The following is a 27,996-nucleotide window of genomic DNA, read 5'->3' as shown; positions in this document are numbered from 1 at the left end:
AGATAGTCAAATCTTCTCAGAATGGAAGAGGATTTTGTTGATGGATTCATCAGCAAAATATACAACTTCATCATTTTTATTTTTTTTTAATGCAAAGGAAGTGTTTCGTGCCTTGGGGTTTCATTCGTAACAGGTAGAGAAGCAAAACCATATCTGATGTTTTGCAATATGCTTTTTTAAATGGCAGTAAGTTTTATATCACACTATTTTCCTGAGAATGGCCAGGATTAAAGCTGATTTATAATTTTCTGTGCACAATTTATTGTTCTCTTTGTTATTTTATCAGCTATTATCCAAGCTCCCCAGGGAAGTGGTCACGGCACCAAGCCTGTCAGAGTTCAAGGAATGTCTGGAAGTGCTGTTAGTCATATGGTTTAGTTTTAGGTAGTCCTGCGAGGAGCAGGGAGTTGGACTCGATGATCTTTATGGGTCCCTTCCAACTCAATATAGTCTATGATTCTATGATTTTATTGGAAAAGCAGGCCTTTTAATGCATTGCTAAATTGCAGTACATAGAAACAAAGAAAATATGCTATAATTTTGGCACAAGAATTAATGTGTTAGCTTTTTATTTTTAAGTAGTGTGACCCTGTAGGTCTACCAGTTCAGTAGCAAACTGCTGTCTTGAAAAATGAATTGAATTCAAATTCAGTAATAGAACACAAACAAGAAAGTGTGTATATGTGTTTATAAGACATACTTTGCTTAAGAGTATAACAAATATTTGACTTTTTCCCCTCTTTGTTCCTCTACATCACTCATTAATGTCTGAACTGATGTTATTTGTCGTCTTGAACTTTTTTGTTCTCTACACCTGAATAATTTCTTTACATATTTCTACCTAATATATGTTAATCTAGAGAAAATTAATGCATTCGGATATTGCATTGCCATACATGGTTTAGAGGTGCTGTAATAACCGATTGTGAGGAAGCTCTTTTTTTGTTGTTTTTTTCCTTCTTAAGAAATGATTTGGAACTTTGTGGCTCGAAGAATAGTCAAGCAACATGGTACAAGATAATATTTTATTCAGATTTCTAGAACTGGTTGTAAAATGATCTGAATATCAGAGTTGATGAAATCATATAATGCTATTTAAATTTTCCTGGTTTTCAAACACAGTTTATTAATAGCTGGCCTTATTTACATTTACTTTTATGGAGTTTGCCATTTCAGTTTAAAATAATTTTTGGTACCTCCTCTTGTGTTCGTTCCTTCCCTTCTTATTCTCCAAATTGTAACCTAGAGCGCTCTCCTTCCCCTCCAGTCCAAACCAACTGCGGTGGGGCGGGGAGCAGGGGAAAAGTCCAAATCTCTATGAATTGCGTTTTCAGTTGAGCATGCCAGAGGTGTGGCTGTGCTTCTGTTTCTTTTGCTTCTTTTATACTATGGTGATCATTTGTACTGAGGCTTTACACGGCAATAAAGGGTAAATAAACAAAGATGCCATTCTTTTGTGTAAAAATGGAGCTGCTTTAATGAAACACTTTTTGAAACAGAAACATTCATCTCAGACTGATTAAAACTATACATAATGCTGTAAGGCTTTTTGAACTCCTTGCAAGTTGAGTCATCTCTATAGCCTTTCCCTCAGTAATGAGTTCCCTTTATTTCACTAAATTCCTACCTCCTATGTTCTCTGTAATGAAAAAATAACCCTAGCTTTTTCAACATAATTGTACAATTTAATTAAAAGTTAACTGGAACATTGAGGAGGAGGCAGCAATATTCAAGGTGGGGTTTTTCCACCATTTACCTATACAGTTTCATTTCTCTATTCTTTACTCTTATCATAAGTCATGTGAGTAATTTTCAAATTAAAATCAAATGTTGTACCAGGCTATATTTCTGCTCTAACCTTTCAGATAACACATAAACAGTTTTAAGAAGTAAAAATAAATTGTTGTGAAAATAATCTGCTGTTGATAATATATCAATACCACTACAGTAAAAATCTTGATAGGAGAATAACATATTTAGAATGCCACACTGTAGTTAATCCTTTTCATAATCTTTCAGTGTTGAATCTCAGGGAAAATAAAAACTCATTCTGAGAGGGTTTTTTGTAAAGCTTTTCTTGCCATATTTATTCATATGAGTAAAAAAAAAAAAAATCTTTGCACCATCCATTGTGGGAAGTTTGGCCAGATGCATGCTCAGACAGAAATCAAAGTGGACAGCCATTAATTTTAAAACACCTTGTATGGGATATTTTATGGCTGGTCAAATATAAAACATTTTTAAAACTAATTATGGCATACTATTCATATTTCAGTTTGTTCATAAATATTGAAGAAAACATTTTTACAAGGTACATAAAGAAGGCAATCTGAGTTGGGCTAGTTGAGTTTAAGGTCACTATACTATAATTACTGTAAAACTAAAATAGAAACAACTATGTTGAGTTAAAAAGCAGAAAATACCTGTTTGCTGCAGAGTGCTATTCAAAAGACACCATGACATCAAAATTAATGTGGAAACAAATGTTACACTGTACATGTATTGAATATTAATTAGCCATGTGCTTTATTCAGACTTTGTATGGTTATTAAGGTCTTGCAGGCTTGTCTAGGAATTGTTTTGGTTTGACATGAGGAAATAAGGCCTGTTTTTTAAGTCTTTCTGTAAATTGGCGATATAAATGCACAGCACTGACAGTAAATAGCACTGTCAATATAGTCTCTACAATATCAGTTCCTTTTTGAAAGAAATGTAGCCTTTTTGTTTCAGTTACATAAGTAGCCACAATAAGTCTATGGTCCAAACTAAAGTTAGGTAAATTTTTGTTTGTCTTTAGCAAAGCAGAAAATGAACTAAGCTTTACAGTTGACAGCACAAATATATGGTGTTTTTATTTACTGTAAATCAATTTTCAATTTTCCTGTTTTAATTTACAGTTGTAAAGTAAAAGTGAAATGTTTACTATTAAGAGACATATATTCCTCAAAGGAATAATGGCATGCCTTCCTGTTGGCCTTGCACCATTTGCACTTCACTGGATTGTGTAGGTTTAATCACAAAAAAAGTATATCAGAATGTTTATTCTCACAAAAGTGTTTTCAAAGCTGCCATTGTCTATTCTTTAAATATGGATTCATGCAGTTGTCAAAATAAACGTTAGAAACACGAACAGAATATATCACAAAAATCATTTATAGAGTATTTTTGCCAGTATACGTTATATATCCAATACGACATATCTTAGGGTATGACAAGATACATGGGACATGCTGAATTTTAAGTCCAGACTACTACTTCATTGAACTGAATGGAATTAGAGATGCCTATACACTTTAAGATTTGCCTAGCTTCTTTGCAAGTTTAAGTCCTGATGATTTTATAAGGGGTCTATTGCAAACAGACTAAAGGAACTATTTGGAAAACTGGACTCTTGAACCAATAGACAGTAACAGCTCTGATTCTTAATGAACCCATAGTCTGGAAATGTCATGCTATGGTTAGCAGGAATGAGTAAAGTGTTTGTGTTACACCTTTAACTAGACCTGATCTAACCAAACAGGAACAGAACTGTCTAAATCTCTGCCTAAATTCTCATATGGGGAATACATGAGAGTAATTTTTGACCAAAATTAGAATGAAGTGAAACAAACCCAATGGAGAAAATCGGAGTAAAATATGGCAGAAATGGCAGCTATTACAGGGTCATATGCTGCGTGATGGTTTTCATCCATTTTCTAGAATGCAAGCAGTTGGACAATTGTCTAAACTTTGGCATTAACTTAGATTTTCTTAGATTTTATCACTGTGAATTTAATTACTTTAGTAAACTTAAATATGTGTGAGATTAGTTATTACCTACAGTAATCAATTCCTAAAAGTTCACACACTAAAAAACTAAATACATTGTAACACTTCTCTAGTACAGGTTTATGAGTTGCCAAATGCATTATGACAGTGTGCGATGGGTATTCATGAATGAAAAATCATTAATGTAAATTTAAGCTATTAAATATGGTCAAATATTTGCGAGCTTTTTAGAAATCACTTTCAGTGCAAGATACTCAGTATCTATTGCAGGTATTTTTATGTGAGTTTCTAAAGCCAAGGCTTTTAACAGTGCTGAAATACAATGAAATATCACATATTTAGAGAGGCATTATCAAGTATTACAGCTGCCATGAAGATGGACATGGTTTCTGTAAATATAAGCAGTTTTAGCCTGTCATTATTTGTATTGGGTCTATAAAACACTGAAGCATTAGAACACGTGGCTTTTCCTTCAACAAGGTATAGCTAGTCCATAGGGATGTGGACTCAAGTAAGAGTATTTTGATTATCAATGAAAGTTACAACTCTGTAGATAAAGCAAGCCATAACATAAGTGACATACAGAATATGAAGCACAGACTGTTTTAATCACAGAAGTGTTCAACTTGTTTCAACAGATAAGGAAAATCGGGGATTTTTGTATCTGTTTTTTTCATAGCACATTGTTACAATACTTTACATATACACTGTACAATAATTCTTTTGTATCAGAACACTTTCATACAGAAAAAAATAGTTCTATAAAACATTCTGTAGTTCATCAGAAAGATTTGGAATAAAACATGAGGCTCAATCTGTAGGTTAACAGAAATGGGACAAAATTCTGGCAATTCTTTTGTTCTTGTACATTCATATTGGTAAAAGGGAAACTGGTTATGCCTTTAGAGGACACAGAGGAGCATTCTCAGCTTAAGCCTCTCTGTACAAAGCATAACTTTACAGAGTAGCTATCTCCAGGAGGTTTGTTCCTCATCTTGCATGAGTGCCAATTCCACAGACTTGGACTTTAGCTGTACAGGACAATTTGGCTTTGTTTATAAGCAACAGATACATTAGATGATGGCAGTTCAAAGCTGTGAGCGTGCGATGTTTGATGGAATTAGACTCCAAGGCTTTTTAGGAAATGATCATTTTAAGGTTCGCTGATATCAATAAACTCCTTCTCTGGGGGAGGACCACCTCGGTACCAGCTGCAAGTGCCATCACTTCTCTTGATACAGGCATAATGCTTGGCTTGGTGCCCATATAGCTTTCTTTCTATCAGCCAGTCTGTCCAGAGGCACTCATTTGGTGTAGTGATTGAACAGGGCACCATGTAGCAGGTAGTAATCTAAATGTGAAATATTACATTAATTCAGTACATTGCAGGTTTCTTTAAAATTGTATTTACTCTCATATATTGTAAAATATGTTGTATATAAGAGAACAGTTCCCATTAGCGAAAACTGGTAGTGCCTGTAAGGTGGGCTCCACCGTTAGACAGTGTTTCATTCTATACTTACTTTGCAGCCACAGCCCATTTGATATCTCTGATTAAGACTCTTCTTTTGAGATAAGGATAAATCATCCCATGGTTCAATGTAGTTGCATAAATGGATGAGGACTTTACCATCACTTAAAATTTGGCCTACAGCATGGAAAATAAGAAAAATAAGGCAAGCAAAGAAAACAGTCTTCTAAATACTGAAATAACTTGCAAGAAAATCTGAAGTTTTTAACTAATTGCACCAGACTAGTCATATTTGACACTTCTTTCAATGAATGCAGTTTTAACTATTGTGCTGGTTGCAAGCTGAATAAAAGTTAAGGATTTAAGAAGGATATTTTTCAAAATATGCTGATAATCTCAACAAGGGGTGACTGCAAATGCGGTAGATGTTAAACTAGATTTCAGGGCTCTACAGGATAATATCTAATTACTGAGAACTCCAAATCTGCATACACGTAGGTATGTCTTGTCTCATTGAACATGTTTGCATTCCTGGGAAAATCAGTACTGTTCGTTTTAAACAAATAATAATGGCATACTATTTACTATTACATACATATTTACTAATGGCATAGTTGTTGACTTCAGCTTCCTTTGAAATTGCTTTAAGATCTTCGGGTGAAGGATGGAAAACATAAGATCACACTATAATTACAGCTTTATACAATTCATATATTTAATTGTGTTTGTATTATTTAGCTAGTACGTAAATATTTTATTTTTTAACAAGGGCTGGCATATTTTTGCAAAATCAGTGTAAGCAGTTACTTCTGGTTTTATAGGTACATTAGTTTTGTTACATTTTACCTGTCAAAAGATACTGTTTTTTGTTGTTAGCTTCTAGTTTCACTCCACAAAGCGATGAATCAAAAGGGGTATATACATACTGGACATCCTTGAGCTTTTCAAATCCTTTAAACATCTGAACATTATCAGAAACAGAAAGTCAGTAGTGGAATACAAACATGAAAAACAATTGCAAAAAGCAGCTGAAAGAAATACATGGTGCATCTCTTTAAAAAAGGCTCTGAAGTCTGAACTTATATGAACAAATACCAACAATTAGACCCTTTCTCTACGCTAAATGAAATGTGCCCATTATTTTAAGAAATTAGGTCTTCATTTTTTTAAATTGTAGGATTTTAAACCTGCTTTTTCAGTGTTTTAATGGAGCTTTACAGCTTTCCTTTCAATTTATATTCTACTAGCATGTTCCATTTAATGCAGAGACAGTATTCATCTCAAACAAGGTGCTGCAGCATTGTCAGATGAAAAAATTTCTCAATATATTAATCTGGGAAACTTTATCTTGATCCATGTAATGGTGTGTACCTTCAAGGGCATGAAGCTTGCTAAGACACTGAGCATTGTTCTTATATTCGGTCATTAAAGCAAGCTGATTTGCCACATCCAGAATTTTGCCCAATGCAAAATGCAATAACTGTTGGAAAATGGGATCCAGCTCTTAGAATTTATAGGCTGCAGCACCAGAATGGATAGGTTCAGGCTCAAAGGCTGCGCAGTGTTCGGAAGGGCTGCTCCTTAACTAGCATTTTTAACTATGAAAATAATTCTTAAAGTAAACCATTAAAAGATCAAAACAAATTTAGTTGTGTCCAAATGTGAGAAGGAACCATAAGATGCTAATCAACCTCAGAATGCCTGTCATCACCTAATATGACGTAGCCGAAATCCCAACACTTCAGGGGCCCTGTTTAGTGACATCATGCTGTGTGTTGACAGCTGTGGACAATTGCAAGGCTCAAGCTCCCAAGGGCAGGCTCTCCCAGTTGCAGCTGGTGTCGCTGGAAAATGTGTTTGTGTTACTCAAGTTCTCTCAGGAGATTTAAATAGTACAGGGCACTAGAAAAGACATTGTAATATGTTGATTTTTCTGAAGCCTTATTTATGGAATAAAAAAAGCCAAAGTTGTTGTCACTGGGCTTCTGATCCAAAAATGTTAGATGTGAATTTGAAATACTTAGGGAGAAAAAAATACAAATGCACCAAACCAAAACAAAACTAAAACCAAACCAGTATCTTTTAGAAAGCAGCAGTGAAAATAATAGAAAACATATATAATGATGATGAAAATATGTCTAATTTTATTAGATAAAAGTAGTCTGGTACGTCAGCCCAATGTAAATGTTCTCAGAACAATGGCCAAATGAGGCAGCAGGAGCAGGCTGCACATGTGTTGCAAAGAACCTGCCTGACTGCTCACCCAGCACTTCAGCCAGAGCCCAGGCCTTCCTCACTCCTGTCAAGAGCCATTTGGTTCCTGCCATCTTTAGAACTTGAATGCCCTGCTTCTGCTACCCTTAAACATGCCTCATTGAGGGTGTGGGTACCAGACACAGATGTCTAGTAGATAGTAACTACGTGAACTATGCCAGTATCCTCTCCACATTCAGAAACCTTTGATTGGGTTACAATGTATAGTAGGGTACAACATTTTTTTTTAATATCTTATTTACATCAACTTAAGAGGCATTATGCAGACAACACAAATTGATTCAACTATTAAAAAAATAGCTGAATATCCATAGCAACTCACAATGGAGATCTAGTTAATATTTAAATTAGTTTGGTGTTTGTTTTGTTGGGTTGGTTGTTTTGGTTTTTGTGGTTTTTTTGAAATTACAGAGAATCTATCTCTGGTTTTGACCTAGATACTTGTTAAAGCATTTCTTAGGGTTTTATGTTCCATTTGATTCAGTAAATTGTATTTGATTTTTAGCAATCATATTCTCTCAACTCCTAAAAGCATGGATTATTTTCTCTGTAGAGAGATAAGATGGCTCGATTCAGTTCTGCATTGTGGTATGGTCCATTTACATTTGAGGTTCTGGTAGGACTTTATGGAGGTAGGAAAGATGGGTGAGGGGTTGGGAGAATAAAGAAATGTGAGCCTGATACTAAAGTCTATATTGATACTATCCCTGTCCTTCTGAGATAGATAACCGAGACCAGTATACGGCTATTGCTTTAAGATTTTAGAACACATTCTTAAAGGCTATCTGTGTTACTTTCAGTGTATCAGGCTTGTTCCTATTATAATCATTATAGGCTTCTACCTTTTTTATCTCTAAGCCTTTTCAGCTGTATCATGGGTTGTTTTCTTAGCCCCATGTAGTGACTAATATCTAGCTTTAAAACTGCGCGCATCATTATGAAGTGTAGATATTGTTGTGTTTAGCTTAAATACCTCCTCTTATTGCCACAGTGAGGGCACCCCACCCACTTGTAAAAGAAGTCTAATTCTTCCAGTGTGTTTCCATCCATGCAGCCTGGGTGGAAAATACTTAGATATTTTGCTTATACTAGTTCAATTTGGTAAAACGTATTGATTTCATGTATGGCGATAATATCTTGGGCCTTACTGCTCTGATAGTGTAGGACAAAGTGTCACGAAAGCTAGTGGCACTGTTTTAATATTTAGGTGGCTCCTCAGGGTAACTATGAGAACCAAGTCAGAAACAATGATGTTATGAAGACAAATATTCAGTTGCATATAAATCATGTATTTTCTTCTCTCTTTAGTATGATGCTGTAAATATTGCAATAAAATAAAATAACAGTAATTTTTAAAATTTCAAAAATACCAATGTTTTAATGATAAGCTTAATGCACTGGATTTAAAAATCACAGAAATATTATATTTTTTTTCCTTTTGTAAGAGGAGTAGCATAAACCAGTCACATTAATCTAACATGTCAAACAGCCCAGAGGGTAACATAAAAGAGAAACAGCAGCATTTTGCTGAATTTACACTTGGAGTCAAATGTATCTCTATAGGGTCTGTGTTTCTTTTCAAGAGTGGAGAAGAATTGCTGAGGGAAGTGCAAATCTGCGTGGCTTTAAAAGTATTCACCAAAACTAATACTGAGTTGATAATCATGTTTTAGCTTGATAGATCTTACAGCTCAAAAGAGACGATAAGAGAGTCCATTCTTATGTTCTATGTTACATAAAGTGAATTCTTAACATATCCTCCCAATCCTGTAAATTTTTATGCAGAGTTAGACAGAAACACATGATCAGTGCATCGGACATTAATAGGACTGTTTGGTTTATCATAACTGCAGGTCATCAACTTTACAATATGAGAAATCGGTCTGTAAGCACTCAGGAGAAGAAAGAATATAATAAAGATTATTATAAAGATTACAATAGTGAAAAGTGAATATTCTACCATTTGACATACACTGTTGATTTAGATTATTTTAAATGTTATCTTCTGAGGGAAAAGGTAAGATGTGCTGTTACCAAGTTGTTGCTCTGGTCAACAAAGTTCATACTTATTCAGGAAACGGAGATACACAAATGAGGTCAGTGTTCCGTGAGGCTCACAGTTCAAAGATCTCTGAAAAGCTGTTTCTATGATGTTACTAGTCAGTCTGTGAATTGTCCTCCTCCACTGAGGTTGCCGAATCTGGCCAATTGTATAAAACTTTATATTATTTTAATTGATTGTTTTACACTCGCCAAACATTTACAAGCACAAGCTATTTAAAATTCCTCACTTTCTTTACTTTTGTAACTTCATACAGACTTTACAGTGTTATCCATAACAGTTTCCTGTTTAAACTTCTGTTAATTTGAAAGTGAGTGTTTCTCAGTAATTTTTCTGTATACCCAGTCCTGTTTAATTTTCACTTGTATGCCAACTGTGAATTGTATGCTTAGAATATAACAGGGTACAGCACTCTTTGCCAGTTCCAGTACGATTTACCAGGTGCAGGCAAAGTTTCCCTTATGGCTTTATTTCAGCGCCATGATGAATTTACTAGCAATCCCACAAAAGACTTGCAGTTTGCAGAAGCTCCTGTTTGCTTACCCACTCTGTATTGCAGAGGTTTCAAACAAAAATCCTTTTATTGGGTTTGTTAGAGACACTGAGCAGGGAGCTGGGTCCCAACGCAGCTGAGCAGCCTGCATGCCAGAGTGGGAGCCTCAGCTCCTACCTCTTCTTAACTCTCTTCTGGCCAGAAGTAAGAATTTGAAGGGTGGGGCTATTATGACCCATTTGTCTTTCGACTAAACTTGTATGTAATGATGTAGAGTATCTTTTATCAGAAAATAAAACTCTAGTTTTTCAACTCCTAGCTGACTTGTCTTCTGAAGCTTAGTGGAATTAAATAAAGATCTCTTACTGATGCCTGAGTTTTGAATAGGCTTCAACTCAATGAAATTTGGGAGAAGCTCCAAAGCAGCTCCAATATATGAATGTATTTCAGAGACTTAAGTGTGCTGTTACTGAAGAATGGGATTATAGACTGAAAATAGTAACACAGACTAGACTTGTCATTCTTCTTTGTGTGCTGAATTTGTGATGTGCATTTCTACCAGTTTATTCAAGTGTTGCACAGTAGCAACAGAAAATTAAAGTGCTAATGGAAGGAAAGAGAATTGTGCTGGTATTTATATAATTATTTCTGTAAAGAAATAGTTTAAAATATACTTAATAGTTTAAGAAGGCAGAAAATGGCAGATGATGAAGAGTTTTGGCATTTGTTTTAGCAAGGTAAAAAGAATTGGCTTGGTAAAATTGCTGTAAAACCTTAACAGGGGTCATGTGTGATAACCATGCTTATGAATATTTTGAGATATTCAGATCACACTCCTGTGAGGTGATCTGCTGATACAGTTTGAAGGACTGAATTTTTCTGAGAGCATGTAGCCATTCACAATGATCTACTTAAGTGTTCCCAGAAATGTAATAACACAAATTAATACAAATAATACAAAATAGTAATCTCTGAAAAATGAGAGGTAAAACCACCTAGAAAACTTAAAATAAAAAAAACCCTAAACAAATCAACCAAATAAAAACCCCCACCAATGCACGCTGATACATTTTAATTGAAAGAGACTACCTATTTTTTGTGTATTCCAGAAAATGGTAGATTATGATCTTTTTTTTTTAATTAGTGAGAGCTTGATGGTGACTTGAATGGATCAAGATATGTGATCTTGATGTCTTCTTAAAGTATTTTAATGAATGTGTCTCCTTATTGGAGCTGAAGAAATAATGGAAAAATCCTGTGAGAACTGAATTACACTATTTTTGGGTGATCCTACTTTGCGTTAGCTTTCCTAGCAGCATTCATACAAATGGAGTTTTGTTTATATGAATATCAGGGAAGGACTCCTGTTTCTGCAAATATCCCTATTCACTTATGAACCAAGTTTCTTACTATTTGAGCTGGAAATGCTTTCCTCCATTTATAAAAGTTTGCATCATCCAGCTGGAGAGTTGCAGTATCTTAATGCAACATAGCTGATCTGGTATCCACCAGAAACAGCAAATGTATTGAATACCGTTAACAGATTGAGGTATGTTTCTGTAGTCTTCATAAAGCAATTGTGAATAACAAAATTGTCATCAAAATATAGTTTGGTAAGTAACTCATGAATGTCAGGAAAGCTTTTTTTTCTATTTTTCCTCTTTTTTTTTTCTTTTTTTATCCCTATTTTGATTTATTCTATGTAGTTCATCTAGGTCTAACTGTGGAGGCAGTTGGAGCCTGTTACAGCTAAAAGCATTTAGGCCTAAATTGTAGTTATATACATAGGTTATCAGCATTGAACTTCAAAATAGCTAAGTGATTCCATGTACCTTTATTTGTTTGATTTCATACCGGATCATTTTGTGGGTATCAAGAGGATCATCACTGGCTGGAACCACCTTTTCACTGGTTATTTTTGCTCGAATCACTGTAATAGAGAAAGCGGTTTAAATGCAAATGAGCATATGTCTAATTTTACAAGCAATAGCAAAAATTATATTGATAGATCTTAGCATTGTTTTTACACTTTAGCTAAAAGTAGATTTTAAGGCTTGTTACTAAAAGAACACTAGATTGAGTTAGGTCCTGAAAATAAAAAGTGGGCTGCCTATGATATAGATCAGAATTTTTATGAATCTGGAAATCAGAATTAAGTTACCACTCAGTTTTGACAAAAAACTGTCCACCAAAATCTTTGAAAGACTTGAATCGCACAAAATTTTATAAAACACCCATCATTATAATGACTGAGCGAAGGAAAAGGGCACTTTTGTTGATGACGGAAAAATTGTCAGTCAACTAAATAGACTTGAAGTTAACACTCTGAAAGACTGTGCCAGACAAGATTAAAACATCCATTTTATGCATGAAATCAGAAGGCAAGGATAGTCTTTTTTTCAGTTTTCTGAGAATAGAGGTTTTAGCATTTTTCTTAACACAACTAATGACATGTAATATTAATCTGTATAAATTGATTACTCCCTCTTTTGACACATTTTATTTATTTCCTATTATTTAAACAAGGAAAGTATGAGATTTTATGAAAGAAGAAATAGTTTGTTTTCGTATCAGTTTGTTTCAGGCATCTCTCTTATATATACTGTTCTAAATTTACCTGGTAAATTTAGCACAGAGAATAACGGGATTTTAAGAATTAGGTATATGGCCAGAATTTCTCTGGGAACTCTACCTCCTAAAACTATTTAGAATCCTGTTTTTCCTTGGTTGTGGATGGCTGCTATTGCAACTCCTCTGCAGATGTAGTACTTTTTAGAACAATCTGTATCTGCATGGAGAGAGAGTGGCAAAGGCTCAAGCAATCAACAGTTGAACCCCACTTCAACTGTATGTCCAATTCGCAGTTGCACAGAGATGGATCTGTGCAAGGTCATCTGCACTTTTTTGATGGGAATGGTTGGATTTGCTCCCTGTGCCACAGGTATGCCGCTTGATGCAGGTATGGTAGAGACCAGAAAGTATTCTTCAGGATGAGGGCAACTCACAGACATCTTTTTTATTTTGTTTTTATTTTTCATGATGAAAGCGACCTTTCTATCAAAATTAGTATGAAACAGGTGTAATATTTTGTAGAATAAGTTAGGTTGGAAGGAGATTCTGGGGGTCTAGTCCAGCCCCTTGCTCAACTTGATTCGGGATTCTCAGGCCTGTGTCCAGCTGAGTTTTGAGTATCTCCAAGGATGGAGATTCTGCAGCCTACTTTGGCCCTGGTTCTAGGGCTTGACCACTCCTACAGTGAAATCCTTATACTTCCTCTTCACTGAAAAAATAAATCAAGCTAATGCAAAGGAAAATCATCAAAATCATGCTTTTTCAAAAACAAAAAAGTTTGATAAATTGACCTCTAACCATCATATCTAAAGAAGAGGCATAAGAAACCCAGACTGTGATTTTCCTTACAGCCAAATAGAGGTCAGTCCCATCTAATAATGGGCAGTTCTCATTTCTTCACTTATTAGCAAAGCAAACTAGATGTAATAATTAACATAATGCAGACGCTTACCGCTTCAAAGCTTGAGTCCTCTATCTTTTGGCACAATGTTCCCTCTTCAGATGCCATTTAAACTCTTTTAAAAGAGTTTAAGACTTTTAAGACTTTTAAAAAAAGTTTAAGACTTTTAAAAGAGCATTTTAGACTTATGGGTTGGATTGGAAGGGAAGAGTTCTTTTAAGTATAAACAGCAAATTCCTCATTTCATATGGTAAGTGGCAGCATCTCTTTAATCATCTGCAGATGTGTTATGTTCCCACAAATTAACAGTACTACTTAAGTGCTTTGATCTAATTCCAGATAAAAAGTGTTGTGGATTGTGTGTACTATACTGCTGGAAAGGTCAAATTAGAATAATGTTTTGCATTGCTTTCCTTTGCATCATTATGTCCTAAAAAAAAGGTTTCTCATTAAAGAGTTCATTCAATATAGAAGGTAAGGGAGTGGGACAACAGTTAGGAGCTAGCTCCATTATTTTCCAAATACCATAACGTGGTCTATATGCAGGAAATCTTTTCTTGCCTACTAAATGCAAACATTTGCAGGATAATTAAAGCTGCTTTTCCCCTTGTGTTTAATGTTGAAACATTACTAGTTTTCATATTTTTATTAAATTCTGCTTGTTAGCATCTGAGAAGAGCCTTACAGATGATCAGTGATAGTTCAAAGGGTCTCCATGGAGTTATGTAAGAAAGGACAACGTTTTGGGGTTTGTCATTAAGAGATCTTTTTCTGGGTGTGTAGAAGAAAATGAAAACTATTTTTATGTTGTGTGTGTTTCATTCATTTGTTTGTTTAAGAGAAAGCTTCCAGATGGTGAAGGAAGACCAAACTGAGATTATTTTTATTTTTTTTTAATTACAAGAAAGTTTTATTGTTACAGGATGTCTAAATCTTTAGCTGTTTGGGTTTTACCTCTCTCTTCTCCTGAAACCAGCATGCACACAGATCTTTTGGAGCTTTTTAATCCTTCTTGGTTTTCTTTTTTCTGTGCTGTAATATTTTTTTTTCAATCAGTGTCGTCTAGCTGTCTCCTAAAACCTCTTATTCATGTGGTTGCTTCTGTTTTTAACCACAAGCACTTCCTGATTTAACATTCCTGGGCCTAGCCATCTCCCTGTCTTCACTCGTGGTTCAGAGGGTGGTTATAAGTTAGGATTCCTCCTAGTCTGCACTTCTTTTCAAGAAATAGTTTCAAGTATACCATGGCTGGCTTGGCTTCTCTGTTTGGCTGAGGACAACCTCTGCTTGTTTAGTGTAATAATGTCATTTTATCTGTCAGATGGTTATTGGTTCCTTATGAGGAATTTGCATATATGAAATACATATGCATAGCCTTCGTATTCTAATGCCAGTAATTCAGTCTGCCTCAAATTCATTCTGATTGGTTTTTTTTTGTTGTTGTTGGGGTTTTTTTTGGAGGGGGGGGGGGGGGGTGTATTCAATCAAAAGCCTATATGTAGACTCTTTTTTCTCAAAAGAGATTAATGAGGGAGATTTGCTCTTCTGAATTTTGCCTCATTGCAAACACTTTTGTGAGATCCAGTGCTATTTTGTATTTCCAAAGGAAATAAATACCACTACTACAGAAATTGCAGTAAATCTTATTCAGTTGCCTCTGTTCCTGCACTTCAGCAGTTTGTTGTTCTGATCATAGACTACTGAAAACATGGTTGGAATATGACAGTGGCTCTGGTGTGTCTCGGGTTTATACGTTACTGAAACCATTCATCAAAAGAACATTCAGGAGAAGAGAATCCAAGTTGTTTGAAGCTGAAAAGGTGAAGTTTTCAGGTCCAGCTATCAAAAATAATTGCACAGTAAACCAGGAAACAACTAAAATGAATCTGGGCTTTGCTGGCCATATAGGGTTGTTATGTGAAATGGCTTTTTCTGTTTCTGTGATGTTATGCTTGTATTACTTCTAGGTGTATACTTTTTCCTCCATTCTGACGTCTCCATTCTTCATTCTGAATAGTGGAGAGGGGAAGGGCTTCTTTGGGCTTTTACGTTTGTAAAACTGTTTGTATACTTTCTTGTATTTATGCTCTTTTTGTAACCCTCACTAAGAAATGGAAGTTATCAAAAAAGGTTACTTAGTTGGGTGTATCAAAATAGAAATTAATAGTAAATCCTCAGTTTACCTGGTGGTAATTCTTACCAGTGCTGATACAACTTTACACCATCTGATGAAGATATGGCCATCTGTTTTTAAGAACATAGACTCCTCATTTCAATTAACTATAAAAGGCTTTATTTATTTTATATGGCTTTATTTATTTTGTGTTATCATAAGGGATACTTCCAGAATTGATGCATTAAGTAATCAGTGACATAATACTGGTGATTTTAATCTGAATATTGGGATAAACTACTTTGAAATAACTAGAGAACGCAGTACAGTGTTGGTAGTGCCACAGGTGACATTACAGCCAGAACAAAACTAAGCCAAGAGTTGTCTGTTAACAAACGTTTGTAACCAAAGGATAGATGATTATCTTCAGAGTGTTTACCTATAGGATTAAGAAAGAAAGGGTTTTATTACCCCCCTGTCACTCTTACTCTATTAGTGATCAGCACAATCCAGGACCACACTCTCCTTGTAGTATACAAATGCTAAAATACTTTGTATTTTGTTCTCTGTAAGAGAAGAGTGGGGGCAAATCTGGTAATGAGACTTTCAGCAGTGACCATCTTCAGTTTTGCAGGTGAGTTAATTCAGCAGATTCACTGTGAGACTGGAGAGGAGAAGGAAGCTTGAAATCACAAAACGGACTGTAATTCATTCCTCCTTTTAACCAAAGAGCTGCTCCAGGTGGAATTTCTGTTTTGTGTATCCTGGGAAGACTACTCTATTGCAGGTCAGATTTGCTTTCAGTCAGGCATTTCTCTGTAACTGGCCAAGAATTTAAATGGCAACAACCAGAAGGCAAACTGACTAAAAGTTTGAGAGCTGAACTGGCCTCATCTACCATATTCACCTTAACTCAAGTTATGGTAAAATAATGCTAAAAGTCCAAGATAAACTCCAAAGATAGGGTGTAGACTCACTATTTCATTTACTTTGTAGCTAGATATCATAGATACTATACCCAGTATATTATGGTCCAATATTACAAACTCTTGGTCTCTTGAAAAAGAATACTGGCATGGAACGCTATCAAAGTTGCCAGAGGAACCCAGTAACACAGTTTTGAATACTTGGGTTCCATGAGCACAGAGATATGACCCAAAAAAAAAAAAAATTTATTCTTTAAATTGGAAACTAGACATTTGAGATCCTTAACTTTTCTGGCAGCGAGGGAAAAGAGTCAGCAGGCAAGGAGAATAATATGAATGTCAAAAAGGAAAAGGAATCTGCATGAAATTTGTCACAACAGACCAAAATTAATAAAACCACTCTTAAAGCAATACTGCACGGGATAGAAAAGATAGGATAGATAGCTCAGATAAAATTCTAAATAAAATAGTGTGTATTGGCCACTGATTTGTATTTCTTACAAAACCTCTAAAATGTACAAGAGGTTGTAAAAGTTTTACTCCATACTTTAGAGCAACTGTCCCATCTGTCCAGTATTACCACTTTGCCTATGCAGCTCTGCTGTATTTTTAACTAAATGTCCTAAATTGTGCAGTTATATCACAGACTGACTTGCGACATTTGCTTATCATAAAGCTATGAGTTTCACCAATGAAAAAAGCAAATTAACTTGCTTAAATATTTGCCATATATATTCATATATCTGTATATGGAAAAGATTATGATTTCTCAAAATATCTATGAAAGGAAGAAAGAAGTATTAGCAATACAAAAGGAGCATCGTAACTTTGGTTTAAACTCACAGGTATCACAAATGCTTCCAAAAGAAGGCAATTTGTCCAAAAGAAGGCAAAAGTTATTTACTGACATAAAAATAATGTTTTAATATAAGTAAATATCTGACGTGTAGCTTTACATACACTCTGATATTTTCAAAGCAGATTATTTTAGAGACTTAAGAATAATTTTAAGGAGATTTAAGATTTTTATTTTCTTATGTTTGCATTTCAATATTGGATTTGCATGTGCTAGCTTCCGAAAGAATTAGCAGTAATGCTGTCTGTTATTTGAAATCTCTGAAAAACAGAGGGGTGAAATACAGTAGCTGTGTCTGTCCTATATATAGGTACTCGAGGATTCATATACTATTCACTTAGTAAGAAAATATGTGTATCCATTGATATGGTAAGTAGTTGTGGAAATCTCTGTGTGTGTTACGTATATCACTTGGAGCAGGGGTCATGTCTACTGCATTTTAATGAAACAAGGTAATGAGTAATACTATAAATTGCCAGTACCATGAGAATAATGTTATGGCTTAATAAGTTGCCCTTAACCTGAAATATTTAAGGCCTTTCCAAAGCAAGTCCCTTAACAGCAAATATTCTGGTTTCTCTGTTCATGCTGAAGGATTTGCCAACTATAGTTTCATAAAAATGCCATTATTTTTATCCTGTTCCCATTTATAATTTTCATCATTTTTCTCTGCTCTGAGTCCAAAAAAAAGGCTCTGTTAGTGCTATAACTTCATTTCACGTAGCTTGAGTTGAGATGACCTGTACTGCATGCAAAAAGGTCTGTACTCTGTGTTTTCAAAAACTACATTTTTTACTGCTTCAGTTATTTGGTTTCCAACTTGGAGGCATGAAAATCCTTATCTTTATTTACGGTAAGTAGCTGGAGTTAAACTCATAGGCACTTCTGGAAATTGACTCAAATTTATTTGTGGTCTTTCAGAATCTGGTGGTTATGAATTTGCTGGAACATCTTCTGTTCTTTATTGTACTAATCTTTAACTTCTTTAAAGAAGAATTTGGCATCCATGTGGTTTAGGTTCTGTCTGTAAAATATGTCTGTTTCGTTCTGTTCTTCTATTTTTATATATGTGTGTATATATTGGTTTACAATGGCCATAATTCTTTCTATGTTAATCACTTCCAGTCAGTTGGAGACCACTTCTGCCATGGGTGTCCAAATGCTTTACTATCAATTGCTTTTATTGTGTTCAGTTTTTGGTTTTTTTTAATCAGAATCTGCTGGCCACCATCACCACCTCTGAAAAACTGTTTCATAGTATTCACATATTTTTTTTCTTCTTATACAGAAGACTCTAGGTCTTGTGAAGGGCAGGGTGAGAGATAGGAAGTTGAGTCTAGGTACTGAATGGAAACGCATTTTGTCAAAATGGTTCGCGTCGTGTTTGTGGGAGATCAAAGATGACTCCTAGATTCCCACAGGAGTGACGCCAAATTATTAATGATAATACCCGTTTGGCGATGAGATAGATAGAACAATACACTGCTTGGAGAGTAAATCTGGCAATCTTTCTGATGTTCTGACACCCATGTGGTGCAGGTGTTCCTCGCAGGTTTGCTTTTGGTGCTTACAACATAAAGGAGACTGCAACCATTCTTTTGCAGTGTTGATTTCTGAATACAGGTTTTTAATTGTTCCGGACTTCAGTAGACAGATAGATGATTACTTCAGGATATCTACTGAGATACTAGATCATCCTTATTCTTTGGGGAGCGGAAAACTAACATTAAATGCCTATGCTTTCTTTTCTCTTAAGAACCAAGCAAGATGCTATTGAAAGATCTTTAAACACCTGAAAAAGAAGAAATGTTTAGCAAACAGCTCATCTATCAATTTATCTTTCAACAAGACAGATCAGAAAACAGTTTCATTTCCAAACTGTAACCCAACTCAGATGTTTGAAGCTGTTGTACTAGTTCAAATCTAGATGTAAACAGAACTCAGCAGCAGCGAAACTGGCCCTATACTGAGTGAATCTGAAAAAAACTTTTTCCTCTGTGTATGCAGGATGGATTTCTTAACTGTAAGTCTACATTGTTACTACTGTTACTCTTCCTCCACAACTCCTAGACCCAAAGTCAAGGAATCTTTAGTTCAAAAGATGTTAGTTAGGATGTAAAGCCAATTTTATTTTTCCTGCTTTGTATTTTAGCTTTCTGATGTTCCGTCAATAACTGCTTATAGCCTTCTGTACAATAACTAAATCATCAGCACAGTAATTAACTGAACCACACTTTCTGAAATCGCAAGAAAGAAAAAATAGTGGAACCCTAGTGGACTATTTGGAAAAAAGTGTTTTGGATCTGTAGCCACAGAGCTTGTTGAAGAGTGTAACTGTAACAATAGCAGGCTTTTTTCCTTTATTCTGTGGAAAACAATGTATGGAAGAGCATTGCCTAGTCTTGGTGCTGCTTCCAGTTGCCTGAGAAGGTGTGTGGTGAGATAATCCTATCTGGAACTCTGAAAAATCAAATCCTCATAGTAAAGTTTTATCATTTGGGCTAAAAGAACTCCATGAAAATTTTTTGAGGGGGAAGAGTAATTTAAAGTAAGAATTAGGACAGACCTGAATTCTACTAACCCAACACAAAACAGAAAACAAGGAGAAAAAGGAGGAGATAGACCTACATATTGCACATTGAAGGGAAACGTCACAAATGCATTTGAAAAGGTTTAAAATGTTAATCATTATGGGTCACTCTACCCAATTAATGTAGCCACTGTGCAAATGTTTTAGTTACACATGACAGCAGTAAAACACCTTTCTTTTCTAGATTATAAATTAGGATATTTCATTATTCACTGTTATTCATGGTATTTTATTCAGCAAAAAATTACTGCATTCCAAAAACCTGACATTTTGAAAAACCCACGAATACTTCTCAAATCAATAAAGGAGGTACCAAGGATTATTTTATCGCCATTTCGTATGGATGTTAGTTTGTACCATATTATTTTTCAACATAAATTCTTTGCAGAATTTGTTTACTCTTTTCTGTTTTATTAACACAAAACTCTGCTAGTTTGCATCCAAAATGCATTTCCATTTGAGGCTTTCAAAATGTAGGAGGCCTATATTTAAGCTCATTAGGACTCTCAGGTAGGTCAGGATTTTGTGAATCTCTGTGTTTTTGGCTCAGGATGCAAAAATTCCTTGTGTTGAAGGGAAGAGTTGACCAGGTTTGGCCTCCTTGTTAAACCGGAAGACTATGCGGTTTTATTTTTTCTTAATTAGAAGAATACATTTAATTTATGAGACTGAGGTTTTAAATTCTAGTTTTTATAAACTTCCAAATAGAAGAGGTGAATGTATTTTTAAGAGATGTGTGGTATTCTTTTAACTTAAATATTACCTAAAAAATAGCACGATTTCCTAATGTTGTTCAAGGTCAGTTTTATTTTTCTGCACTGTTTTTACAGCTGCTACTCATGTTACCAGAAATATTTCTCTCTACTTCACAAGCCTCAAATACCACATCATTTGACTAGTAATCAACATCTGCCTAATTTCAGCCAAAGAATAACACTCTCTTTATACTCTAAATTCTGTAGAACAACATCCATAATGTTATTGTAGATTTCCATTCATAGCTGCATGCCCCTTCCTCCGTGCGGAAGAAACCCTGCATTACTGAGATACTTTCTCATTAAAAAGTTAGGGATTAAAGTTGGTAGATTAATAGGATTAAGTGTTTGGCAGTCTTTCATGTTCTGTTTTATATTACTTAATCTTTGCTTCTAAGCTTGCATTTTGTTTTCAACACACTGTGTGTAGAATGTTGTTTTTGAAATCACGGTGTTTTAGTTTCTTAGCACTAGAATGCATGCTTTTAAATAAAAGTAACATGGTTCCTGATAATTTTTTTAAATACTCAGCAGTAAGTCAGTGTTACGGAGTTACTTCTAAATCAGGCAACTAGCATAATTCTTCTGAGATTACGTTTTACTACACAAATCACAGCTCTGGTTTTTTCACTAATGCTTAATTATTTTACAGTTGTCAACTACATTCTACTTGACAGGAATGTTGTGCTTAGTGGATTTGGCTCCTTAAAATTCTGTCCTGTTGTTCAGTTTCATGATGCCACCTCATTTTACAGTTACAACTTCTAAGCTTTTGGGAACACTGCCATGAAAAAGTTCAACGAGCAAAGGAAAAGAGAGTGACTGCATTTTTCCAGGCTGAGCCCCATTTTCATGCTTAAGTGGCAGGGTTCTGAAGAACAGTAACAGAAGACTGGAAATTATTTCTTAGAGTTGCGTGATATTGGCAATGCAATTCAAGTCTTGAATTCAGGACTGAAAAATAAGTTAGGAAACTAACTAGACATTCAATTTTGAGCTACGTTCTCAAAATGTTTGCTTCTATCTTAAAACCCCAAGTAGCTGTAGGCTTATTTGTAGATCTTATTCAGGTAATACTTCCTACTCCCAAACAGGAAATTCAGTCTTTATCCTAGGAAGCTGTTCACTAACACTTTGTTAAATGTTAGCTGCAAATGGAAGGACTGAAACTGCTGTTCCCATAGCAGCACCACAACAGTTAATTGAACATGGATATTGAAGTGCTTTCTTGAACATTCAGCAAAGACAGGTTTAAATACATGTAGTTGTAAGTAATCATTAACAGTACCACATCTCTGCAGTCAGTGCAGTCATTTTTTTGTGTGTTTTTGAAAGCATTTAGAAGTTTCAGGCTACGGTGCCAAGAAATTTGTATGTACTGTAATTGTAACTTAATTGTAATATGCAGGCATTTGTACCAGTGATAGGCCTTTGCAGGGTTGTAGATCTTTTTCTTTTGTTAAGAACTACACTCTAAGTGCATTAGTAGCTACTTTAAGTAACTTCCTAGGATTCAGGCTGTCTAGGGTTTTAAAAACTTTTTTGAAAATGCTATTAATGTGCATGGAAGTATGCAAAACAGACAAGTAAGATCACTGTGTAGTTCTTTCGTACTTGCAGTAGTAAAGAAACCTATTCTGTATTACTGTATTACTGGCTTTGGGAGGACGTTGTACAGCCAAAATAGGTGAAAGGTGGATTTGGTATGTATATAATTTACAGGTCTGTTGAAATGTGAGTTAAGGGTAAAATGTCTGTTTCTCAGTAATTTTTGTTAACGAACACATAACAAAAAGTGGATTTTGGGAAGGGTATGATGGTTAATGATTCCAACATTGTTTTCTGAACACCTGTGGGACTCTATTGAGCATAGGACTGGAACTCAGCTTTTCTCAGCCACTTGCTGAGGACATGAGGGTAAGAGAATTACCTCATTTTCAGCACCTCTGCATTAAACCTACCAAATACGAAAAACAGTACTTTTGAGATTAGTATAATTTCTAGATGGTTTTAAGATGATTTATTGGCTAACATAATTAGGGTTCTGAAAATATTGTTTTGGCAGTGTGCCCTTTCAATGGCGCTAATACACTCTCACAACTTCTTTTTCAAAATAATTTTTGCAAGAAACATGCTCAGGTGCTGTGCTTTTCCTGTTGTCTGAGAGAGAACTAGAACAGCAAAAGTCCAGTACATTATTTCTATAATTGAAGTCACAATTCTTGGAACAGAAACTCAGCTTTCATTTCTGTGTGGGACCCCTGAGAAATAGTAGCTGCATAATCCTTTCCAGTCAGTGAGAACTTACTCTAGAAATGTACCTATGCATTATTGTCACTGATTTCCACTCTAGAGGAAGAACATTGCTATGAAGCAGTAAGATCTGCCTCCATTTGGCAGGACAATAAAATAAATACAGATCATATGCCGAGTACTGTAATCTTTCCCTGCTATGGAAAAGTCTGTAGGCAACTCCAGGATGTAAGCTCATGTCTGTCACTGAGGTGTCCAAAAGCGCAGCCTGTGACCCCAGGATCCTGCCGGGGTCTGCCAGCAGTCTTCTACAATGAAGCTGTCTTGCTCATTCCCTCAAGCAACGGCTTGAAGAGTCAGGATTTTCATAGGAGTCTGTTGAAACCCTCACAGAGTCTGTTGAAACCCTCACAGACAAATAAGGTCTGCTGCATCCCTGTCTTTGATGGTCTTTTGTTATGTGGCATGGTTATTACTGTTTGTATGAATACTGTACTGCCAAACACATGAAGATTAATGACATAGCTGCTTAATTTTGTGTCAGAGCCTCCACTGGAGGTGCTCATCAACCTAAACGCGCAGGTAATCAGTATGCGCATAATTACACTGTTCACAGCAAGTAGACTCTGTGAGATTAAGAATATGGTGAGTGCATATAATGTGATATAGTAAGAATAAAATATAAAGTCTACTTTAATTTCACTGTGCACCTTTTCTCCCCTAACTTGGAAGGAGTACTGCCTACATTTCTAATACATCTTCCAATGCTGATTTTTCCCATCAAGCAAAGTTAATTCCCACTCTAATAATGTACAGATTAATCCATTCCAGTACAAAACTAGATATTATATTGCAGAGAGGCAAAATCGTGGGACATTGAGCCATGAAAGTTTTAATGTGAAATTCAGTAATAAAGAAATAGCATGTTGTAATTTTATCTCAGAGGACCTGACTTCGAAAACTTAATTCTGGTATATTTAAATAAAATCTTTACTGTTATTTTTAAATGTGATTAAAATTTAATATCTCATCTGGCACATCTTTACAATGCCTGATCTCAGTGATCTTATGAGATTTTAACAGGCTGAAAATGCTGCCAAGCTCCAGCTGTAAATTTTCCATCATATTTCGAAATGTGCCACTCTTCTCCAAAGCTATAGAACTATTCTCTGAAGCTCTATTATATACTTATTTATACTCAAGATCTGTTAGTCATTTCTGTTGGTGTGGTGCCTAATATTCCGTAAAAATATAATTTTCCTTATGTTTAAGAAAAAACCAACCATATGACAATTTAAATGCCAATGAATGCATCTAACTTTAAAGGTAGGGTACTGGTGTTACAAAGCTAACAAATGCAATGTATTTACATATTTGTCCTACTGTACAAAAAATAATGTTGGTTATGCCTGAGGGCGAGAAACCAGCATGAATTAAAAGTGACAGTTTAGAAATTAATCAGTCTTCTCCACGTGTACCATTTCTCTCTACAGATTGTCTAATTTGATGTGAACAAAAGGTGAAGATTTACCTTTTTGAAGTGAAATTTAAAACTACTGACAAGTTCATGAAAACTGCTCGAATTTGTACAAAAGGCTAAGTGGGGAGATTGAGAACTCCAAGGTCAGATAAATGGCAGGGCTGGCGTGGCACTCATGATTTACTGCCTATCATTACTGTTCTTCCTGCGGTGTACAACGATGTATCACCTGCAGGGCTCTTCACTCATTTGTTGTTTTAGTTTTAACCAGCACCCTGCAGAACCAGAAGCTCTCTCTTGCTCTAGGTCTGTCAGAAAGCCTGTTATTTCTATCAAGTTACTCAGGTTGCGTGGTAGCTGTGGGTTTTTAGAAAGAGAGTAAAGCCACAAAAGCCTCCTTGACAGTAAAAGACAAAGTGTCACAGCACTAATCATGTGAACAAAAGTAAAAGTTAAAAGAGCTTGTCCCAGACTTAATTAATTTCTCTGCTTGTTTTTTCTCTGGTGTATCTCATATAAATGCTAAGGTTTCTGAGTGGCTTCACACATTCAGTTAGTGGCTGAAGTAATGTCTATTGGTTCAACCCCCTCCACCTCCATTGTCACTCCACCCAAATCACAAGTGATCCTAAAGGAAATGAAAAATGTTACAGATATATAGTGAAACTGAAAAATAATGCAGTAACTGAAGTACATAGTGATTGGTAGCTCTACAAGCAAGCCTGAGACTTTGTCTCAGTTTTTACTTTAGTGTGGAATTTAGAGGCATGGCATGGTTTCTCTTTTTTTTGAATGAGATGTACTGGGCTTCTATTCTGCAAGGAAATACTTGAATGTGTTTGTGGGTACAGGGATGGATGAACTTAATAACTGAAAAAAATTGAATAGTGTCAGCAAATAGCTGAATTGGCATGCTTCTCCCATAGATTATGGTAGCTGAAGAGCTGTACCTTTGTTTATCAATATTTTGGAAGTATGCAAATGTTGAAATTAAAGTACAGATCTCCAGTTTAATCTTTAATGTTCTTAAATCTTAAAAAAAAAACAACCCACACACAACCGAAAATAAACAAAAAAAAAAACACCCAACCTTCAAGTTTGGTGATATTAACAGGAGAGGTTTGAGGTATCCTGTTGCATCGGATACTTAGTAGCATGGCCTGGGTTTCACAATCCCTCTTAAGAACGAGGTGGCCCTAAGGACACAGGTGTGGCTTCAAACCCACTTTGGTTAAAACAAAGCAGAGCTGCAGAGGCACAGCACCATCTCCCTGGGAATGTGCTCCAGCCTTGTGCTACCCCCTCCCCAGGACAACCCGGCCCACAGCCTTCTTGCCTGGACACTCGTGAAGAAACAAAGACTGCTGGCATTGGGGATGGGAGGAGCTTTCTTTGCCAAACTGTTAGCGGAGTTTTCTCTTACACAGGGCAGACGCTCCGCTGGTCTTCTCCAGCTTCTTTAAAGTAAGTTTGCCCTGCTTATGCAAGGTACTGTGGCCAAAGCAAATCAAATAGTTCATCCATAAATGTGTAGACCAGGTTTTATGTGTGTGTATATATATCAATGCATACATTAAAATATGTATAAGCATATTTATATGCATGAATATCTACACCTCTATAATTTTATAATATATAGAAATGCGATTCTCAAATAATAACTGCTAAACAAAGGGCTCCTTGATAGAAACAGTCCTTAGCCAAAAGGTAGAGTTTACTTTAATAGGTGTATAAGTGAGAGCCTGAGCATCAAGTCCAAGCATAAAGTAGTTTTATTTTACAATCTTCAGTATTTAAATATAAATAAGAATGTAACATATAGCTACCATTTGTAAAATGTATCTAAGAATGGAATAAAACTTAATATATATCATAAGAATGGCCAGAATGGCTTCCCTAAGGAAGATGGCTCATAATGAGTATTTTCAGTTTCCTCCATACTGTCAAATTGTTTATTTAGGAAAATCTTTACATTAAGTCTGTTCAAAAACTGTCACTTATGTACAGGAATGCAGCAGAATAATGCAGCTAAATGTATACATATACAGTTAAGCTCCAAGTAGCACAACTTCTATTTTCTTTCAGACCCTAACCCCGAGTTTGTAATGCCTGGTGTAGGTAACTTAATGAAAAAGATTGCTTAACACGAGCAGACTAAAAAACAATTTAACTGATGGCCACAAACAGAGCTTAGAGTTTGTCATGGCTACAAAGATTTTCTGTCAGGGTATAAAGGCAATTAATCAGTATGCAGAAGGTATTGCCTGCCCCATAGAGATGCTAATTTTGTGACACTTTGGAAACTCATGTTCTACATTTACTGTTCACACTAGATGGAAGCTAACCAGCCTTAGCTTGAGCTAATGAAATCAAAAGACTGCAAAATGTCACATTTTCTTATCCCCATGCAGTCTAATTTTGAGATCTGTACTTTCTTTCTAGAAGTTGTTTGACAACCACAGTGCTGACTGAATATCGTGAAACACAACTGTACTAAAGGCTGGAAAGTTATATTTGTACAGAACTGCTGTAGCCAGTTTACCTGCAGAAAATCAAGGGCCTGTCAGTTTCCTGCTCAAATATTTTTTGAAAATTACCAAAAAACCCAACAACTAATTAAAGAAAGTGTAGTATAGCAGAACAAAGATCAAGTGTTCCAATATGTTATCACTGGGGACTTTTATTTTGGTTTATTTTTTCTGCCCCTCCCCCCCAGCCAATGCTATTAAAAATATCGATATGCAGAGTTTACATATAGCAGACATATTTAGATATACTATTCTATTATAGATACTATTAACAGTAGCCCTTTGATAGTTCAAGTATACTTCCCTGCTTACTCTAAGTTAGAATATAAAAGCAGTTGCTATTAAAAAAAAAAAAAAAGAAGCACTAAATAATACAGAAATTTCAACAGTTTGTAACCACAATATGTTCTGGAAAAACAAGAAAAGCCAAACAGCTACTATCTTTTATTTTTTTCCCCATAGCCCTCTCTTTAAAAGGGATCTCTGCAGTCATTTTGTTTTAAAATCCTTGGAGAGGCTAAGCCACCTGGTTAAATATATTCTTCTACAGCTGTACAGAAAAATACCGCAGCAGTTCAAGTAGCTCTATTTGATTTCTTACCATCCGAGTTAAAGGCACGTATCCGTTCTGACTCACCTAAAGCCGAGTCGCAGATGAGCTGCTGCGGATGAGCAGGGGCACAGCTGCACGCCTCCACCAGCTCCTGAATTCTGTGGGTCAGAAGTAGAAGCACTGAAAACAACAAAGTATTAAGTACAGGATTCATGTTGCCTTAGGCACAGCTAATCGGTCAGCCAAGAGAAAATACTTTCTTACTGTTGGTTTTATATCTAAACTTCCTAATAGCTATCTGATTTCTTCTGCGTGCAGTTCAATTTCAAAAGACTTGGATGGTTTACGAAAGCCCTCTAATGCTCGCTCTGAGTATACGCTTATGTTAACTGACTTCTAATT

General features: G+C 35.5%; 2 protein-coding genes across 2 annotated transcripts in view; one reads left to right on the top strand and one right to left on the bottom strand.

The window, feature by feature from the left end:
- The window catches only part of SYN2 (synapsin II), a 204,067-nt gene that overhangs the window by 109,339 nt on the left and 66,732 nt on the right, over positions 1–27,996 (top strand).
- On the bottom strand, positions 4–27,978 carry TIMP4 (TIMP metallopeptidase inhibitor 4). Its single transcript, XM_009512994.2, has 5 exons — positions 27,679–27,978; positions 11,901–11,998; positions 6,086–6,200; positions 5,292–5,416; positions 4–5,119 (listed from the first exon to the last, which is right to left on the bottom strand). The coding sequence occupies exons 1-5, from the start codon at positions 27,806–27,808 to the stop codon at positions 4,922–4,924; spliced, it is 666 nt and encodes a 221-aa protein (XP_009511289.1). The 5' UTR covers positions 27,809–27,978; the 3' UTR covers positions 4–4,921.

Source organism: Phalacrocorax carbo, chromosome 6, assembly GCF_963921805.1.
Source record: "Phalacrocorax carbo chromosome 6, bPhaCar2.1, whole genome shotgun sequence".
NCBI classification, from domain to species: Eukaryota; Metazoa; Chordata; class Aves; order Suliformes; family Phalacrocoracidae; genus Phalacrocorax; species Phalacrocorax carbo.
The sequence above is the reverse complement of the archived record's forward strand: the minus strand, read 5'-3'. Positions and strand labels throughout refer to the sequence as shown.

Bases quoted from the DNA above. Each gene is read 5' to 3' on its own strand.
- TIMP4 (XM_009512994.2), bottom strand. From the start codon at position 27,808: ATGAATCCTGTACTTAATACTTTGTTGTTTTCAGTGCTTCTACTTCTG. The intron at 6,201-11,900 runs GTACATGGAATC...GATAATGTTCAG, and splicing joins ATGAAATCAAACAAATAAAG to ATGTTTAAAGGATTTGAAAA. The intron at 5,120-5,291 runs GTAAGTATAGAA...TTTCACATTTAG, and splicing joins AAATGGGCTGTGGCTGCAAA to ATTACTACCTGCTACATGGT.